Raw genomic sequence first — 19365 nt, 5'->3', positions numbered from 1 at the left:
TTTTCTTTTTTTCTTGATGCCTGTTCACATTGTAAGTTCCTTGCCCAGCAGAGCTGGTGCCTGCAGGCTGCTCGAACACCTCTTGGCACTGGCCTGGCAGTGGCAAGGAGACCAGCTTGACCCTTCAGTGCTTCACAAAGGATAAATAAAGCAAGCTACTTTCCCAGCACTGCTTCTGAACAGCTGTGGTGCATTGTGGCTGCTGTGACTGTGCCTGGGGCTCCTCTGGGCTGAGGCTGAAGTGCATGTCATGGGCTGGGTTTGTTCCTTCCCTGTGTCCCACTTACAGCTGTTGGTTTTTCTCATCTTCCTCTCCTTTGCTTCAAATCACAGAACCAGATGTTGGTGTTTGACAGTGCCCTGCAGGAGAGGTATTGGACTAGCTGGGGCTTTGGATGACCGACTTGCTGTGAAGCCAGGAGCCAGGGAGACCCGTCCTATTGCAAATGGAGCTGCCAAGTAATGCCCCAAGCTGTAAATTCCAACCAGGCTGTTGTGAACCAGGTAAAGCACATGAGTTTTTTGTTTGTTTTTTTTTTTTTTCTTGGCCTGGAGAAGATGGAGGGAAGGGCTGCTTGTGGCATTTAGTGTGGTCCTTTGGGCTGACCATCTTGCTGGGCTGTGGGTCCTCAGATATTGCCATGGTTTTAAATGCACGTGATGCCAAGCAGTAGAGCTGCCATGTGCTTAGGCTCCACAGGAGGTTCTGTATCCTTCTTGGGTGGAGGAGAGGAAGGCCTGGTGCTCTGCAGCCTGTTGGTGTCCCCTGGCACTGGGTGGGATGGAGAATGCCCTGGCAGGACCCTGCCAGCTGAGAAGAGCTGGGTGTGGAGGAGGAGAGACTGATGAGCCCTGCTCTGCCTCTGTGACTGTGAAAGGCCACTAAGCCCTGCTCCTACAGTGTGCCGGTACTGCAGCATGTTTCTGCCCTCAATATCATGGGGACTTAGGTGGTTTTTAGCTGCCAGAAGAAACACAAGGCCAAGACAGTTGGGATTAAGGTAGTGTCAGCCCCAGGATGGGGTTATGGGGTTATGATTAAATATATTATTCAGTAAATTAAATATAAAAAGAAACTGTGTTAACATCAGATTGTATTGTAACTGAACTTGGTTGTGGTCAGACAGTGTACGGTTCTAAATGTTTTTGCACTTTGCATGTAACCTAAGGTTTAAAAAGAGATAAGGCATTACGTATATAGTTTTTTATGGTTAAATTCAGTTGTTAAAAGGGAGTTAAAATGGCCGCCGTCCTCAGGCCAAACGGTGTTATGTCCAGCCCTGTCTGGCCCATGGATACCCGCACACCTGTGCTGAGCCGTCCCCTCCTCCCCCACGGTGGAAAGCCGCGAACCTTCCCTGGGAAAGAAAAGCCCGCGAAAAGTTGTTGCCGACTTGCAAACCCCTCAGGGAGCACCCCCACCCTCATGAATATTCATGCGGGCTGCACTTTGAAAGGACTCCGTTTCGGGATGTAAGGTGTGTGTCTGGGTGGAGCAGGGACTGCCCGGCACGCCCGGCGCTGTTTCGCTCACTAATACATTTTATTGGCCACTAAAACAAATTTGAAGGTGGTGATTTCACTTTAAATTATGATTAATCCATAACAGGTTCGATCTGGTGAGTGTAGCACTGATGCCAGGACAGATGTTTCTGATGTGCCTGTGTCACCCCCCAGGGCTCTGGTCCTGGTGTTCAGAAGCTGGGCAGTGCCTGTGCTGGGGCTTTGTCTTGGAGCCTGCAGCAGGGCAGTCGGGGGACGCAGGCTGATGTTGCTCTGTGCCCTTCAGGCACTGCAGCAAGAGAGAGGTTAATGCCACATGCCTGCCTGTTGCTCTTGGCTGTATGCTCATTTGTTTCTGCAGAAGGACAAGAGCTGTGTAAACAGTGTTTCCCGGGGGATGGGGGAAGGATTTTCAGCCCTGTAGAGCAGCTCCCTCCATGAATCAACAGTTCCCTGTGCCTCTGAAGAGAGCAGGGCCAGCAGCCTGGTTTGGTCAGACCTTGCTAGGATGGAGAAGGATGGCTTGTCTGAAGTGCTGAGGTGGCTGGCTTGCTTCTGTGCTGGGCTGTGGGCCAGTGTAATCCCCTCTCCACTCCTGGGGTCTAGATGCACTCTGTGCTGCTTGACATATGTCCTATTGGAGTCAGAAACACAGGCGGCCCACTGAGAGCCAAGTGTGAATTGGGAATGATGGCTCCAAGCTGAATCTAATGGTGACAGTTGGATATTGTGCAGGAAAACAGAGGTGAGCTCATGAGGCAGAGAGAATGTTGGAAAAGGAAGAGGGGCTTGTGGGTCCCTGAGGGAGCAGAGATGGGTATGTACAACCCCAGGAATGGAGAGGGGGCAGCCATATAATTCCCTGTGCCTCCTCTGAGTCCATGGTCCTGAGCATCTGTGGTGATGTGAAATTCAGCTTCTGGGCTCTCTTTTTGAAAGTGTGGGTCTCCCCTGGGGGAGATGGCTGTTGCTTCATTTTGTGGCTGGCTTACAAGGTGCCTTTGAACCAATAAGCCCTGTCCTCAGGAAGAAGCCTGGAAGAGACTTGGTCCGGTTCCCTGTTTCAGCTGCACCTGTGTACCTGGGCAGGGAGCTCTGTGAGAGGAGGGGTCTGTCTTAGGACTTTTCCATCCCCAAGCATGGTGAGGTGCAGGACTGGGTCAGAAAGTGGTGGCTGCAGTCTTCTCCATCCTGCAGGTCACCCTGAACCATGTGTGTCAGCTTCCAAAGTAGGTACACCCATACTGATTTTAATTTCAGGTCCATAGCTGTTCCAAACTGGCAGCTTGGTGGGGCTGCCTGTTGTCTGTAGCCATGGAGAGCCTTGGTTATGGTGAAGGAGCTACAGCACAGGCTGGCTGTGGCCTCCCTCTGCTCAGCTGCCAGCAGTCTGGCTGGTAGAGTCCACCTGCAACCTCCCCACAGGGTTGTCTGGGGATGCAGTATATCCCTGTCCCTCGAAGTCCCTGTTAGCTAGAAAAAGTAATAGTCTATAGAAATAGAAATAGAAATTAAGCAGCTTTGGCAGAACGTGTGTGTGTTTGCAAAACACTGAAGGCCCCCAAGGGCTTTGCGTGCAAAAGCGGAGAGAATCCAGTAAAGCTGCTTTTTGCAGGGAGCACCAGTGCCCTTCTGCTTGATCAGCAGGGTCTCTGGAGCTCCATGTTCACAGGGCTACGTCAGCTCTTCCCTGCTGCCGGGGAGGGTTTTGCCTGGGTGTTTCAGGCCCTGGCCAAAGGGCTTTGCCTCCCACCAGGCTGGGAGAAGGTTTTGCAGGGGGGTTACGCAGGCTCTGCCTTGAGTGATGGGCACTGCAGGGAGGCTGAGGAGCCTGTCTGAGGCAGGGACAGAGCTGGGGCCTCGCGGGTGCTGGGCTGCTCCAGCCTGGGTGGCTGAAGTTAGCACCTGCAGACTGTCCTGGGGTGCTCTCAGCAAGTGGTGACCTCTTCAGTGCTGTAATTCGGAATTTCCATAGGGATGAACCATGTTGCCATGTGTGCTGATGTAGTTGCCCTCCTGCTGCATACCAGGGGTGACTTTTTTGTTGCATGCACTTGTATTTTGTTGCTCAGCCCTTAGGAAAGACTGTACACTGAGAATCAGGCATTCCCCTGTGGCCCTTTCCTGTGGCACAGGGTGAGCCCTGCCCAAAGGCTGCTGTGACCCAGGGACACAATGCACTGCTGCCCGGGTGAGCTGCATTAATGACTACAGGTCTTCTTAGGGCTGGTTATTTAGGCAGAAGCTTTTCTGTTTGAGAGGAAATGTGGGGAAGATGAATAGATGACATGTTCTTTTCAGGTAATTATTTCCCACTTTGCAGTCCCATGGCATTTGTCCAAGGCTCGGGGTTGGAAGTGTCCTGGACAGTTCTCAGTGAAATACCAGTGACGGCTGACTATGAAGCAGGAATTAGTCTCCAGATACCTGCTTTGGAAGGGCTCTTGTTTGTCATCTCATGCAATTTCAGTTTTCTACTGTGGTCTGGCCAGCCAGCCAAGCCATCCTATTTTCCTAGTTGCAGAAGCACCTCTGGCCTTGGAATGAAGGTGAAGGATTTGAGCAAAGCTCAGCAAGGTCTGAACCTCCCTATTGTGGTGCAGTGGGGGATGGACTGTGTGCTGCCCCAGGGAAAGTCCAGGGTCTTACCTGAATGTGCCGGTGGAGCCAAGTTAAAGAAATGCACCGGGCAGGTGTTGCACTGGAGTAGCTGAAGCACAAACATGTGCTTCCCTCCATCCTCTTTGCTGTGGTGGCAGTAACATCTTCTGTCACATAGGCATAGGTGCCAGTGCTGCCCTGACTATACCTCTGGGTGGCTGGGCATGAGGTGGGCTGTTCAAACTCACCCCGAAGGCTTGACAGAACATGGTTGGTCGCAGATAGAATAGCTTCTGAAAGAGTTATTTTACTGTATCTCGTATCCTCTGTGGAACACAGATGCAGCCCTGCAAACACCCATGGGTTCAGGGTGATTCCTCCTTGATACCCACAACTGTCCCCTTTCCTGGCTGGGAGCTCCCACTGGAGGTGACCCAGTGCTGAGGCTCTGTCAAGGAGACATCTCTGTATCCTCCTGTGGAGGGGTCTGTGAGGCCAGAACAGAGAGAAAACATGTGCTAATGGAAAAGAAATAACTAACCACCTCATTCTTGGCACAACACTGCTCTTCTGCTTTCCTCTGACTCACCCAGCAGTGCCATCTCCACCTGCATGTTGGTTGTGAGCACTGTGCAAGGGTGGTGTTAGGGGATTTCTGGTAACTCCTCCCCGCTCTCTTCAGAGGTCTCTGGCTCAATCCAGCAAAACTAGAGGGAACAAATATCTGAAGAGCAGAAATGCCCAAACATGTCACATCACATCCTGAAGGAGAAGCTAATGGGACAGAGCTAGTTGCTTAGAGCGTGTGCATTCTGCTCTGTATCATTAATTTACTGGTGTTAAATATTTCAGCAGGTAACTTCCAGGACTTCCAGGACTATCCTAGTGGCTGTGATCACAAATTATTCATCAGTGGCACTTAAACAAGAAAAGCCTTTCTGCACAAAGGCATTTCTGTAGCTCTTGCTGGCGTTTTGCATTTCAGCTGACTCCCTCTGCCTTCCTGAAGGAGATGTCTCTTAGCACCAAGCAGAGCCTGGCCAGCACCTGGGAGAAGAGGCAGCCCCAGATTACTCAGTTTTTAGACGAGAGTGAAACCTCCCATCACAAGGTAGCCTTTCCCTGCTCTTTTCCTTGCTGTTTGATGTGACATTTGAAGAGGGTGTGTGCTTGTGACAGGTGTGCCTCCGTATCATCTGAATACCTCAGTGACTGGGTTCTGTTGTCTTTTTAAACTGCTGGTGGTGGTGGAGTTCCTTCTGCCTTCTGCTGGGGAAAGGTGGAACGTTTTTCCCCGATGAGAGGTTGGAAGTCCTGATCTGTGCTAAGTCAATATAAATAACCTCTGCTGAAGCTGGTGGGTTTTGCTGGAGTGTAGCTACCGCTGCTAAAGCACAATACTGGGGGAAGGCTGGGGCAGGCAGCAGGGGCCTGAGCTTGCCATTTTCCATCCTCCTGGTGAAATAGCCACCTCATGCTTTGGTGTAGCCACTGTCAAATGCTTGGGATCATAGGACTCCCTCAATGGTGGCAGCATTGGCCTTTGAAGGCTGAGGGCCTATAGTAATTACTTAAGATTTAACAAAACTAAGTGCATTAATGTTTTGGGTTGGAACAGTGTGTGAGACCCTTACAGGGTGTTATTTTGCAGGCTGCCAGATATACAGGGGAATCACCCGGGGCAGAGAGGAGTGCCTGTGCTTTATCTGGATCAGTGTTAGATGTATGTTTAAAGCTGCTTTTCTTAGAGGACTGCTCACTTAGAGCACACAGTCCAAACAGGTAGATTGCTAAGGTAGGCTGTTGAGCGGAAAATTGCCAGCAAGAGACCTGTAACAAATTGGTTAAAGATTGCCCTAGACAGCACGGGAGGTTGGGAACGCATCAGATGAGCGCACATATAACTAGCAGTGTGCTGCAGGCATGAGCTGCTGTGTGAGTGTGGCTTCTGTGTGAGTGTGGCTTCTGTGTGAGTGAGTGTGGCTTCTGTGGAGAGGCAGGAGGCCTGCTGGTGCCTTTTCAGTGGGAACAGTGCAGCTGGGAGAGGGGAGACGAAGCAGGGAGGAATTTTCTTAAAATATTGCCTCTGCTCTGTGAACATTTGCTGTTTGTGTACATTTTCAGACATGCTTCTGCAGTGGTATTAAATGAAATGGCAATTATGGAATACAATAAAGCATCTGTTTAAAGCCAGTGGAAAACAGAGATACCAAGTTCAGTCTCATTTGGTTTGCCCAGTAATGCTGAGAAAAGAGCTAAACCTTATCACTATCTGGCATTCACCTCCTTTGTCTTTTCCCAACTACTGTGTTACTTTCTTTTTAGCCTTACCTCTCTTCGGATAGTGTTGTCTTCTAACTGGTTTCTAGGCTCAAAAAAAGATATTTAGGGATGTGGGGGACTCTGTCTCTCTGTCTCAAAGTAAAGATCATCCCAAAATTCTTTCCCATGGAGTCTCGTGTAAATTCTTGGGTTTCACTTGCTCCATATGTGCTCGTGGCTCTTCCAGGAAATGCTCTGACCCGTGTGACCATTAGCACAGGGCTGTGCTGGCGGTAAGGCTGCCTTGCATCCTGGAGAAGGAAACCTGGAGGAACACCTACCAAAAGAGCTTCTTAGCTCAAGCCAGCTCAGTGTGGTCCATGTAATAAAACCTCTATGATATTTGTTATTCAAATCTCAAGTTATGGTTAAATATATTATTCCGTAAATTAAATATAAAAAGAAACTGTGTTAACATCAGATTGTATTGTAACTGAACTTGGTTGTGGTCAGACAGTGTTATGGTTCTAAATGTTTTTGCACTTTGCATGTAACCTAAGGTTTAAAAAGAGATAAGGCATTACGTATATAGTTTTTTATGGTTAAATTCAGTTGTTAAAAGGGAGTTAAAATGGCCGCCGTCTTCAGGCCAGATAGTGTTATGTCCAGCCCTGTCTGGCCCATGGATACCCGCACACCTGTGCTGAGCCGTCCCCTCCTCCCCCACGGTGGAAAGCCGCGAACCTTCCCTGGGAAAGAAAAGCCCGCGAAAAGTTGTTGCCGACTTGCAAACCCCTCAGGGAGCACCCCCACCCTCATGAATATTCATGCGGGCTGCACTTTGAAAGGACTCCGTTTCGGGATGTAAGGTGTGTGTCTGGGTGGAGCAGGGACTGCCCGGCACGCCCGGCGCTGTTTCGCTCACTTTCGCTTGCTAATACATTTTACTGGCCACTAAAACAAATTCGAAGGTGGTGATTTCACTTTAAATTATGATTAATCCATAACAGTCCAGAAACTTTTGATCAGCTCAGAACACTGGTGGGGTCTGTTTCCCTGGTGTGATCTGTGCGGACACACTCACCAAGAGACTGTACTCCACTGGAGATCGGTGTAGGATTCTCATTCATGAATCTTTCTCCCAGCAGCTGACCCTCTTCTCAACACGCTGTCCTGCCTCTCCAGTTCTCAGCAGTTGACCTGGAACAGACCTTGTTTCAGTCTTTTCCTTCAGAGGTGGTATTTCAGAACTACGTCCTCTTCAAGGTCTACGAAGTGCCACTGATTCTGAGGAACACTGACAGGTAAGTGCTGCCATGCGGAGGTTTAACACTGTGAGGGAAGAGGAGAGCAGTGTAATTCATGTGGCTACAGCATAGCAAGTTATCTGCTGCAGCACAGCACATCCAGAATAAAACGTCTCACCATCTTTATTTTGCAGGATGGTGGAAATCTTGCCATGCTGGGGATTCTCCCCCTGATTCTGGCCACGCATTGGTGGTATCTAACGCAAAGGAGCTTTTCTAGTCAGAGTCCTTCCCCTTGAAAGCCCTGGATTGAGGGAACGTTGAGGGTTGTACAGTTCTTACCTTCTCTCCTGCTTTACCACAAGTCTGCATCATGTGCTGGTGGCTCCCTGGTTAATCTCGTTTCTGGCAGGGCACCTCTGCCTCTCACAGCCTGCTTAGCTGCCTCTGTGCAGCTCACTGTCAAAGCCCAGGGGTTGAGCCTTCTCGGCTTTATGCTGGAGGAAATTATGGTTAGTGGCATTAGCACTCCAGAAAAGGTGTTTTGAAGCAGCAGGGGAATGGACTGATTTAGCAGGAGCAGTGGGAGGCCTTAGGTGCCACTTTAGGCTCCTGCTAAGCTTAATGCAGTTCTGCTCAGATTTTTCTAAGACAGTGTGGCTCTCTGCTTTCCCTTTGGAGAACTACAGCACATCCAGAGTAATGTGCCCTTGAAGGTCTCCACCTTCATATTGAGATCATACTGAGATTTCCCAGGAAAGTTGAGAAGGGAGAAGTTGAAAAATGTCAGCAATGTTGTTGCACTGTAAAGAGGAAAATTGAGATCTTTTAAATTTCAGCAGGGGAAACTTTTGCTTGAATGAGGTATGTGCCAAAAGCAAGCTGGTGGGAAAAGACAGGAGGGAGGAAAGGATCTGAGAAGGTGCTCTGGGAGAGAATATTGTACACACAAGGGTTTCTCTCATCACGTAAGAGTAAGTGTGCTGCATGCAGAGTAAGTTAAGAAAAAGAAAGGTGTAATTAAAGATACTGTTCTGTAGTGAAGAGTAAGATGTGTACGCAAGAGGAGAGCAGGATGGGCAGATGGAAGTGTACATGAGAGCATGTGAATTAACCCCCCTCCAAATCTACCTGTTGGAAAACAAACAAGTGGACAAAAAGCTGTCAGGGCATGTTGCAGGTGGAAGAACAGCAAGAGAAGTCAGAGTATATTCTGAGATAACAGGTTTTGACAGGGACATGGTTGAAAATGGAAGACCCTTTGGCAAAGAAAGTTTCAGGTGTGATCCCTCAGTTATTCCTGGAGAGTCCTGTGCCATTCCTGACCTGGCATTTAGCTTGGGAATATTGGAAGGAGCAGTGTGGGTGCCCCTGTCAAAGAGATACCATTCCTGGGGTCCATGCTCATTCTGGGCACTCTTTGCTGTAGGTATCCTCTTTCCTGATTAAAATGTGCCTCAGTTTCTCTTTTTTTCCTACAGCTCTTCTTTTTTCCCATTAAGTCTTTTGGCTTCAGCTGCTCCATTATCCAGGCAGCACTTCAAAATATTTGTCATTGCCAAGTACCAGCCAACAGGCAAACAGTTAATTTGCTCTATTCATGCTTCCTCAAGTGGAAAAGAACATCTGCATCAACATTTCTGCCATTCCCACTGAAAAATAATAAACTTGTACAGCTGCACCTTGGGATTTGTATGCCATGTAAAGGGGAGGCAATGTGTGAGCTGTTGATCTTTTCCAAAATGAATTTGTTTTGAAGCTAGTAAGACCTCAACCATCGGACAGCTCTTGGTGTGAAAGTAAGCTGAGCTCTAAGGAAAATCCCCAAAGATAGAGGTGATAATCCCAAGAGAGGTAGTTATATTCTAATTCTGTTGGCTTTTGGTGATGTCCAGCAACACTGTACTCTGTCTCAAAGTTTCCTGACCCGTTTTGCAGATTGCTCTGAATCAGACTGACCTATATTCCATGGTAACTTGAGGTTATCTGCTCCATAAAAATCCAGCTGACAGCAAAGTATATTCCAAACAGAGGCTCTGTAATCATTCAAATACAGAAGTGCTTTGCTGTATAGTTACTGCTCTTACCTGTGTGTTTTTTGTCTTCAGGCTGCTCCTCACCACCCTCACTGATGTTCTGGGTGGCTTTTGCTGAAGGTCTTAGCCACATGTGCTTATCTCCCAAGGGACTTGGTGACCAAAATGTTTGTCTGCAGTGTGAAATTGGCTCCTGGAACTCACTGTCCCAGGGCACTGCTTCAGGACTGCCTTGGCCGTGGGTTATCAGGCTCGAGTGGGTGGTGAAGAATGAACCTCCATTTTTCCCAAGCCTCGTGGGTTTGTTGCTTATCAGTGAAGCTGCCTGTCAGTCCAAACTGCCCATTTTAGACTTTCTGAGGTGAGATTTGGTGCTCAGGGGTTGATATCAGTGTGCCATCTCTGTGCCTGTGGTATCCCAGAGGGCAGAAACTTGCAGCAGGGTGCCTGCCTGGACCCCGGGGTGTGGGGAAGAATACCCAGAAATGTGTCTTGCCTGCATTGGCAGCTGCCTGGCTGCAGGCACCAGGCAGCAAGAACCTCTGGAGAGCTGAAAGTGGCTTTTAATAATGAAACCACACTGTGAGTCAGTGCTGGTCATGTATCTCGAGGCAGAAAATGCCTTTGAAGACCATAATTGATAGACACAGCCTGGGGGGTCGTCTGGCTTTCCATCATTTTGGCAAATTGTCTGCTCTCATCTATCAGCCTTTCCTGGTAGTGTATTGGGCTTCTCCCTTGGTTCTTTACAGCCCCCTTTAAATTTCTTTAGCTGTCTCCTTGTTTCTTGTTTCTTTTGTCTTCCTATGTTCCTCCTTTTGCTCTTCAGGTTTGCTTTTATTCCCAGTAAGGGCACAGTGTCTGCGGTCTCCTTCTCTTGCTGGTCTGCCTGCATGACTGTAGCACTGCAGCTTTACTGCCCCACTCAAACCCAGTATGTTAGAAGTGACTTTCTTCCTTCCCCCAGTAGAACACATATTGTTTTGCCTTTAAATCTCCCTCCAGAGGCATGACTGCTTGGGTGTGTGCAGACAGAAGCAAGCAGGTTCTTCTTCAACCCAGCAGGGCTGGTTGAGTATGTAGATGACTTGATTTAGGTATTATCTCTCCATACTGCTGGTGTCTCACCTGCTCGGTGATTCCTTCACAGCAGGGCATTCCCTACTGCCTCTGGCCTAGAGCTGTTTTTCCCTGGCAGAATGGATTGAAGTCCGTCCTTTATTATTAGGTACCTCAAGAGTTAGAAGTGCTTTGGAAAGGTGGTTAAGGGAGGATGTCCCCAGGGCCTGACTGGGTATTTTCACCTCATGTTTTCGTATGAGTGGCAAAATCATAGTTTCCTGTCCTTCTGCAGGTTCTTTGGTGAATCACAGAATCCCAGAATCATTCAGGTTGGAAAAGCCCTTTGGGATCATCGAGTCCAAACCTCAGCCCAACTCTGCAGAGTTCTCCCCTACACCACATCCCTCAACATCTCATCCAAACGACCCTTAAACACACCCAGGGATGGGGACTCCACCCCCTCTCTGGGCAGCCTATTCCACTCTCTGACCACTCTTTCTGTGAAAATTTTTTTCCTAACGTCCAGAAGGTGGTCTTGGAGATGTCGCCTTACTTCAAGTTGACCAGCCCCAGTGATGTGTGCTGTAAGGTAGCACCTGGCATGTGTTCAGCTTTCCATATCCTGTTCACCCCTGAGGAGAGCAAGGTGAGACTGGAGGTCCAGAGAGGTTGGTGCCTTCAGTGGAAGCTGAATCTGCAGGGCATTCAGAACAGGGCATCTGGTGTGGGTTTTGAGGAACTGTCTAGGGTTTCCCTGGATGTAGAACTGGGGGAAACTCTTTCCCCATGGTGAAGATTATACCCTAATAGGCTGGAGGCTCTTACATGTTTCAGATTGTTTTTGTCCTTGCCCAGACTGTACTGGGTCTGGCTGAGCTGGAATTGGTTTTCCCCTACAGCAGCCCTCACGGTGCTGTGTTTTATGTCGGGAGCTGGCAGGGTGTTGATAGCACCCTGGTGTTGTGGCTACTGCTGAGCAGTGCTTACACAGCACCAAGACTCTTTCTGACATTTCCCCCAGTGGGACGGGGTGGGCAAGATCTTGGGAGGGGACACAGCCAGGACAGCTGACCCCAACTGACCGAAGGGATATTCCATACCATATGACGTTTGCTCAGTATAAAGCTGGGAGAAAGGAGGAAGGGGGTGGGGTTCACCCTTGGTCCTCTGAGGCAACCACTCCATGTATTGGAGCCCTGCTTCCTGAGAAGGCCCCACATCGCCTGTCCATGGGAAGTAGAGAATAAATCTGTTTGCTTTTGCTTCCGCACGTGGACCTTTGCTTCATTTTGCTTATATTAAAACTGCTTTTGTATTACCCACAAGGGTTGGTTTATCTTCTTTCCCCTCTTTGCCCTGTTGAGAAAACAAGGGGGAAAGGGGGGAGAGGTGATAGAGCGACTTGGTGGATACCTGGAATTTAGCCAAAGCAAAACCACCACACCTTATGTGATGGAACATTTAATGTCATGTCTGTTGGTTTCAGAGATAAGAGTCTGCTGTCTGTGGTGGGGTGGCCTCCTGAGGTGTTGATTTCTGGTATCTGTCCACTGCTTGTGATTATGGGTTTGCTTCACTAATTATAGATACAAAGGTCTGTTTAAAAGTGACCTGTTATTTGGAGGACCTAAATGAGCCTGATCAGAGTGAGGACCACCACCCTTGGAAACTGGAGTCACCTTAATGCCTCATGTGTTGGACATGGTCGTGAGACAGCGGAACATTATGTCTGAAGTCATCACTTTTGTTGTGGGCTGGTTATAGTCCACAGCCTGCTGTGGGATCTGCTCCAGGCTGTGGTCGGGCAGTCTGCAGCTGGTCACATCTTGGTATTGCAGGATGCTGTTAGCTGCTGCAGCAGGGACTGGCAGGCTGTGCTTTCCTTCCCTGTGCTTTCTTGAGTGTTCATGAGGGGAAATGCACATGGAACAGTAGGAAAATGGCAGGTTGGGGTGTTGATAAGTTGTTTAGCCATCTCTCTACCCAATGGTAGGGGTTTAATTATGGAAAATACTAGAGGAACAAAGAGATCCAGAGAGCTTTTCTGTTTCCCATCTGGCAGCCACTTCTCTGCCTCACCGTGGGCTGGAGCAAAGATGATGCTTTCCATCCCCTCTGTTTTCAAGCCTTGCAGCTGGGCTGTCCCTGAGGACACTTATCTGTCTGCGATCCAGCTGCGAGGCTGGGGCAGAGGGAGTGCTGTGCACGTGGCAGGGAGCCAGCCTGGCACAGGCACACTGAGCTCTAGATGTCCCTAACTCGTCAGGAGGTTGTTGGGCTGCAGGTGACTTTGAGACATTTGCCTGAAAGAGCACGTACAGGAATAAACAGGCAGGTACAATCTGCAGGCAGGCACATTACCCAGAGCCTGCGGTGTGGCTGTGTCTTCATGCGTGTTGTTGTGGTTGCTCTGTCAGCTGGCACCTCTTCCATGCCAAACACACTGTGCTTTTGCTTAGTGGTTTGCACATCAGTGCTGTGGCCCTGGCAAGTCTGATTCTCAGTGCTGTGATGTGAAGGGTCAGTGCTGTTATCTGGGGGCTCGTTAGTATAGAAGGATTTAATACCTGGCATAGATGGGAGGAAGAATTGCAGGGAAACAAGGACAGGCAGGCTGAATCCTTCCACCAGCATCCTGCTACCTCTTAGCACTGTTCACATGACTTTATTGGAGAGGTGAGGCTAGGGAATAGTTTTAAGCCAGTAGATGTTTCTGCACCCAGCCAGAGATGCAAGATCTCTTTGGGCGTACCTGCTTTTTCATCTTTCACTTGCTGCTTAGGTTTAGTTTAACGCTTTGTCCTATGCTCAAAGACCGTGGATATAGGAAACATAAGAGGAAATGCCCTGTGATCCCTAGGTCCCCATGCTTGTGAAATAATCTTGTCCTTTGGAGGGCCTGAGAAATTATTTAACATCATTGATATTTAGGGTTAAAATTATGTTGTCATAGGGCAGTTCTCCAAACTACCCAGGTGACACAAGAGCTTAATCTCATTGAGGTAGGCTTTGCAAAGTACACTGGTGCCTTCAAAATGTGATTTTTTCGTATTAATTAGTGTTCATTTTGGGAGTGGTAGAGGCAAATTGGCACCCATGAAGGGCAAAGTGCTGCTCTTCAAGTTTAGAGAGGCAGCAGAGCAACATGTGAACATCACCACAAATACAAGTAGGATGAGAGAACCCTCAAGAACATCGATGTCCAATACTTTGTCCCTTGTCTTGCCCTTGAACTGGTGAGTGTATGGAGCAGGGAGCTCTGCCAGCGAGACGTCCTCTGCACAGCTTCAGTGACACTCCGGTAGTTCCTGCTGCACTGGGGGTTGTGCAGGGCATGGGGAGAGGGATGCATGCTGCTCAGCGAGGAGCATGTGGGGATTTATACAGCAGAATCAGAATTTTGTACAAATCGAACATTTTGTCTCGTACTTGATGGAGTGTGAGTCAGCGAAGTACCAGAGTGCTGTAGCTCAGATAGAAATGCATCAATAGCGCAGTCAGGAGGTGCACGGCACCTTGAAAACCCCTTAGCAAAGAGGCTTTGGGAAATGGTTCTGTAAAGCCACCTGTGTTGGGCTTGCAGTGGCTTGCATGCAGAATACCTGTGTGTTAGTTGTGGAAGGCTGACGAGTGCTGCCTTTGAACAGCCTTTGCCCCTCTGCTGCTCCACGATCCGCAGGGATGGTGGATAACCCGGTGAGCTGGGATGCAGGTACAAACCCCTCTGTCAGGGTTGGAGAGTCCTCCTGTTGTGGAGTTGGTTTATATAATTCTCTGTTCTTCCCCGGGGTAAGTCTGACTTCAGTAAAGACACTCCTGTTTCAAGGGAGTAAAATTGTGGCTAAGCCCTAAATAAAAGGGCCATGTGAGTTGTTAGTAGCTGAAATGCCATGTGCCATGTAGCCCTTTCTTGAAAAATGAGCAGTTTCCTATTGTCTTGCAGTGATTTGGGAATGTGCCACATGATTGGACTGTCAGAAAGTAGATAAATAGCTGACATGTCTCTTTGTTTACTGGCACTTGCATTAGAAATACGAAATGCTAATTTTTCTGTTGGGCAACATTTCCAATTAGTTACTCTTGCTGCTTCTGATGTACACATTTCTGGTTTAGGGCTTCAGCTGCACCGTGTGGGTGTTCTTGTGCGACCCTGTGTTCCTGGTGTCCTTGCATTATGGTCTGACAGTCTCCACCTAATTGGAAACCATGGCAAATACACAGACAGGAACACATACATTTGTATGTCCTTTGGCTTATTAATAGATTATCTTAAAGGAAGAAGGAAGCAAGAAGCCTATGAAAACATAGCACTTACTCTGTTTTGTCCTCTCCCTCTTTTCGCTGTAGCAATACAATATTTTCAAGCAATAGAAGTTCAGTTTGTAAGGTTTGCCAAATTCATTACTGATGCTCAGTAGAGACTGAATTAATGCTCATTGATTAATATGAAATATGACAGGCTGATGAGTTATTGCATTACTGAAATTAACTCCTTTAAAATTCAGTCGGGTGCTGTTAGATGTTTTGTAGCACACAGAAGCAATTCCAAGTATAATTTTAAGATGACTCTTGCAGGGATGAAAGGGGCAGAAAATCAAGGCAAATAGTCCTGTGCAAAATAAACCTGGAGCAAAGTGACTGATTTCAAAGTCTCCTGTGAATTGGTGGCTGAGGGAGGCAGAAGGGCCATCCTTTTTCATGGGAAGCTGTCTTCATCCTCCAGTCCCTCCTCTCTTTTAATGGCCCTTATTTTCCAGCCTTTATGATATACTGGTTTCAGCAGGGAGCTTTCCCTGCTTGACTTGCTACGTTACCTCGTGCTAGAAGTCTGCTGCAAGGAATTTAGTGAAGTATTCAGGATTAGTTATGCAGCAAACCCAACATCTGTGTTTGCTGGTGTACTGGGCACTGAAGTTGGTATCACTGTGACAGTAATTAATGTTAGTCTGAGGTTGCAAAGAGCCTGAAATGCCATCTCTGAGACACAAGAGTTCTTTAATTTCATTGGGTGCCAATTCAAATGCCAGAGCTTGTAACTTATTGCTGCTCAAAGGTGAGTAAGAGAAGAGGAACCATTGTACAGTGACAGGTGTTTTCCTTGAAACTGGGAGAGGAGTTGTATGACGGATGAAGTTGTATTTTCATGAAAATCTGTAGCCTGAAGCTGGTGGGTCTTTAACAATCTTTAAAGCATAAAAGTGATGCAACCCCTCTCTCACCCAGGCATTTTTATTTCAAAACCTAGTTTGAAACACTCTAAGGGTTTGCAGTTGCAAAGTAAAACAAGGCTGTAAACTGATTTCAGCTGTGCCTGTAGACTGTAAGCAAGTGCCCAGCAGAGCTGGTACCACAGGGCAGTGCTGCAGTGGAGAACTGCAGCCTTTATCTCCTCCCGAGGGAGGGTGATCCAGCTTGCAAAAGCTCATGGGACTGTGGGTTCACAGCAGCCTGAGCAGCCAGCTTCTGTCTAGCATCCCTCTTCCCTTGGCTTTCTCCCTGTTTGGCTTGAGACTGTTGAGCTTGGTGCAAGGTCCCATTTTGGTGGAGTCATAGAGTGTGGCTGAAGGGTCAGCACACTCTGGAGAGCTGTGACTCAAGCCTTGTGCAGGGGGCAGCATCCCCAGAGAAGGGGCTCGGCACGCAACATGTGGGTGCATGAATGGTGAGAGGCAACTTTCTCTCTCAAGGTCATGTTTGTCTCTGTGAGGCCAAATCCCTGTTGCTTTATCCTTGCCTTTGTGTACCTGGAGAAGACCCTTTCCCCGTGCAGGCAGTCCCAGTGCCCCTTCCCAACAGCAGAGATAGGAAGGTGGCATGTGCTCGCTTCTGGGGGGTTTACACCTGGGTGAGGCATTTATTCCTTGGGGTCTTACTTACATTGCTGTGGATCCACTTGCTCCTTAGCAGTGACAGTGACTTGAAAATGGTTTCCTGTTTTTTCCCTTAAATACCTCCAATTGTTGAAGTTTCTTTTTTCTTTATCCCTCTGCTGATCTGAACTCCTTGCATCCTCCTTTGTCTACCTGGCATCTGGAAGGGAGAGATAAGTAAATATGGCATGCCAAGACTTAACAGGGCAGGCAGCTTTCAAGTGGATTTACAGTGCCTTTGTTAGAGCAGTGTGGCCAAAGGAACAACCAAAAAAAAAAAAAAAGTAAATAGCATTCTTCATTTGCTAATGCAGTTTCTGAGGACCTAAACAGTCCAGGATGTGAAGTACCCAGATAGTAGGTGCTTTAAATTCACTTGGGCTGCCCATACCTTTTATTTTAGATGGCTTAGGCTTCAAGATTGAGTACAAAATTGCTAGTTCAGAAAGACTTGCTGAAGATGAAACGCTCTCCTGAAATGTGATACTCAATTCTGTAGGTCATTTGCTGCATTTCCCTTCCTGCTATTTTACCTTCCAAATATGAGATGCAAAAGCTCTTCTGCAAGGTCCAGTGTGAATATTTGATATGTCTAGAGAAAAAGATCCTTCTTTGTTTTTTTTACATCTTGGCTGTGACAGCATCTGTTACAGCAACCTTAAACCCCAGCTGGGGGATAGTGCTGGGTGTTAGTTGTTGGGTTAAAGCAGTAGCTCTATGTCTGTGCCTCCTGGCTGCCTTAGGTATCTTTCAGGCTTGGAGGGGATGGGTATGGGAGAGCAGGAAATCCCAGGCACAGAGGGATCTGAATCTGTTCTGGTTAAGAGAGTTTGTTTGTGCAATTCCTAAATCAATTTGTCTGCTTGCTGCTTCAACAATGATAAAAATATCAAACGACTTAAAAGCACCGAGGAAAAAAAGATCAGGACAGCAAGTGAGTGATAAGATGCAGAGCTTTTATCAATTCATCAATAAGAGAGCTGCAGGAGGTAATGGCTTCTGGCCCTGCTGCAGGTTTTACCAGTGATTTCAGCGGGGCAAGGGGATACTTGCAGCACTGCAATGCCACACCGTCCATCTGAAGATGGGTCTGCTCCTCCTTACAGTAAAATGATTTTGATGATTTGATTTGCCTTCCTGCTGCTAAATGCCAGACAGCTGAGGGGGACTGTCTGGCTCTTTTGTGAACGAGCCAATGAGGGGAATAGCACAGCTGAGTTTGCTCTGGCAGGGCTGTCCCAGTGTCTCCCATCTGCAGCTCCTGCTACCACCTGCCTCAGGTAGGCATGCTAACAAGGCATCAACTCTGCAGCAGAGAGGAAGCAAAGCTATCTCCTGTGTCCTCTGAGGCTAGGTGAGCTGGAAAGGGAAATTGAGATTAGACACAGGAAGAACTCTTAGCTTTAGAGTAAAGCTCGAAAAGGCTGCTGAGGGCATGGGTAGCATTGTTAGTGCTTTTACTTGTCAAACATCTTGCAAGAATAGTTTGGGTGTAGAGTTGAGCCAGTTCTGGGGTGGGGAGATGTATCAGATAGCTTTTTAAGGGTGTGTGTCCCCAGCCTTGTCCCTACAATGCTCTGGGAAGGGGTGGGAAATACACAGGTACCCTATGCTCACCTGACATTAAAACAATTACCATGTCCAGCCTGTGAAGTGTTTCACTGGAGACCAAGTGTTGATCATGCATGTGGCAAAGTCCCTTTTGAAAATGCACCTGAGCATCCCCTGGCCAGCGTCAGTGAGGTCGCTGCATTGCTGGGATTGCAGTCGGTGCTTGGCACAACAGAGTTCTTGGTGGACCCTTTGATCATCTGCAGTGGTGATCGAAACAGGTTCTTGTTACTGCTGAAATCCCTTGCATGAAATTGCTCTATTTTGGTGCCTCTGAATCAAAGTATCGAATAATTTGTCTGGTTCTGGCAGCTTGCTGTGAAAGCTGGTGAATCAATGGTGGTGTTTCTTTGCAAGTTAACGGCCCTGTTCAAGTCATGCTATCAGAATGAAAGGTCATTAAGGTAGAAAGTACTATGACATTATTGGATGCTGCTGTTAGTTATAGAAAACAGCAGTTTTTCTTCTGCTGTGGGATGGTACTAATGCACTGTGCTGAGACTGTTTCTTTCCCTTCAGGATTATTTCCGCCAGCTCACCTGCATCACAGAAAGTTTATTATGCCAATCTGAGCTATAGGTGCCTGAGCTATCCTGGACTTCCCTGACCAGCTGAACTTCTCCGTCTGTCCAGTCAAGTACAGCTCCCAGAAAACTGCTGGTTCGCAACATCGGTAACTGGGAGGCTCACTACCGCATCAGCACTGAGAGGTAAAGGAGCTCATTGTCTTTGTGCAAAACACTGTTGCATGATGTTACTGTTTACCAACCATATTAAGAAGGAACCAGAGCATCTGAGCTGCTGTATTGCAGCAGTAGCTGGAAATGGGCGGTACACGTGGGTTTTGCTGTTGCATATAGTGTTTTAAGCGTGATGCAGCCTTTGATAAAACTCTGCATGCTGCAGCGAGGTTTTGTACTGCAGTGGTGTCTCCAACACAGCATCTTGCAAGACTGATTCTATTAGATTGAAAGAGCAAACATAGGAAGGCAACTTGGGCTGTGTAAGATGCTGCATGGCAGGCAGGTGACAGCTCTAGAAGCTCGGTTCCTGTAGATCAAACATGGTGTTAAGAAATGGGTGAGCTGAGAGCTGGTGAAAGAGACATTTAAGAATTTATCAAACATGGTGTTAAGAAATGGGTGAGCTGAGAGCTGGTGAAAGAGACATTTA

At 47.9% G+C, this 19365-nt stretch overlaps 1 protein-coding gene across 1 annotated transcript in view; it reads left to right on the top strand.

The window, feature by feature from the left end:
• The first annotated feature begins 255 nt into the window (after nt 1-255).
• HYDIN (HYDIN, axonemal central pair apparatus protein) overlaps nt 256-19365 on the top strand; it is a 140540-nt gene continuing 121430 nt past the window's right edge. Inside the window, 8 exon segments of the mRNA XM_026856977.1 lie at nt 256-504; nt 5090-5215; nt 7552-7674; nt 10358-10369; nt 11238-11357; nt 18712-18739; nt 18742-18847; nt 18849-18902. Of these exon segments, the coding sequence (XP_026712778.1) occupies nt 463-504; nt 5090-5215; nt 7552-7674; nt 10358-10369; nt 11238-11357; nt 18712-18739; nt 18742-18847; nt 18849-18902 (611 nt within the window). The 5' untranslated portion in view covers nt 256-462.

The sequence above is a fragment of the Athene cunicularia genome (genome assembly GCF_003259725.1).
Source record: "Athene cunicularia isolate RWA chromosome 11 unlocalized genomic scaffold, athCun1 chr11_part1, whole genome shotgun sequence".
Taxonomy (NCBI): Eukaryota; Metazoa; Chordata; class Aves; order Strigiformes; family Strigidae; genus Athene; species Athene cunicularia.
Note: the sequence above shows the minus strand (reverse complement) of the source record. Positions and strands in the feature narration are given on the sequence as shown.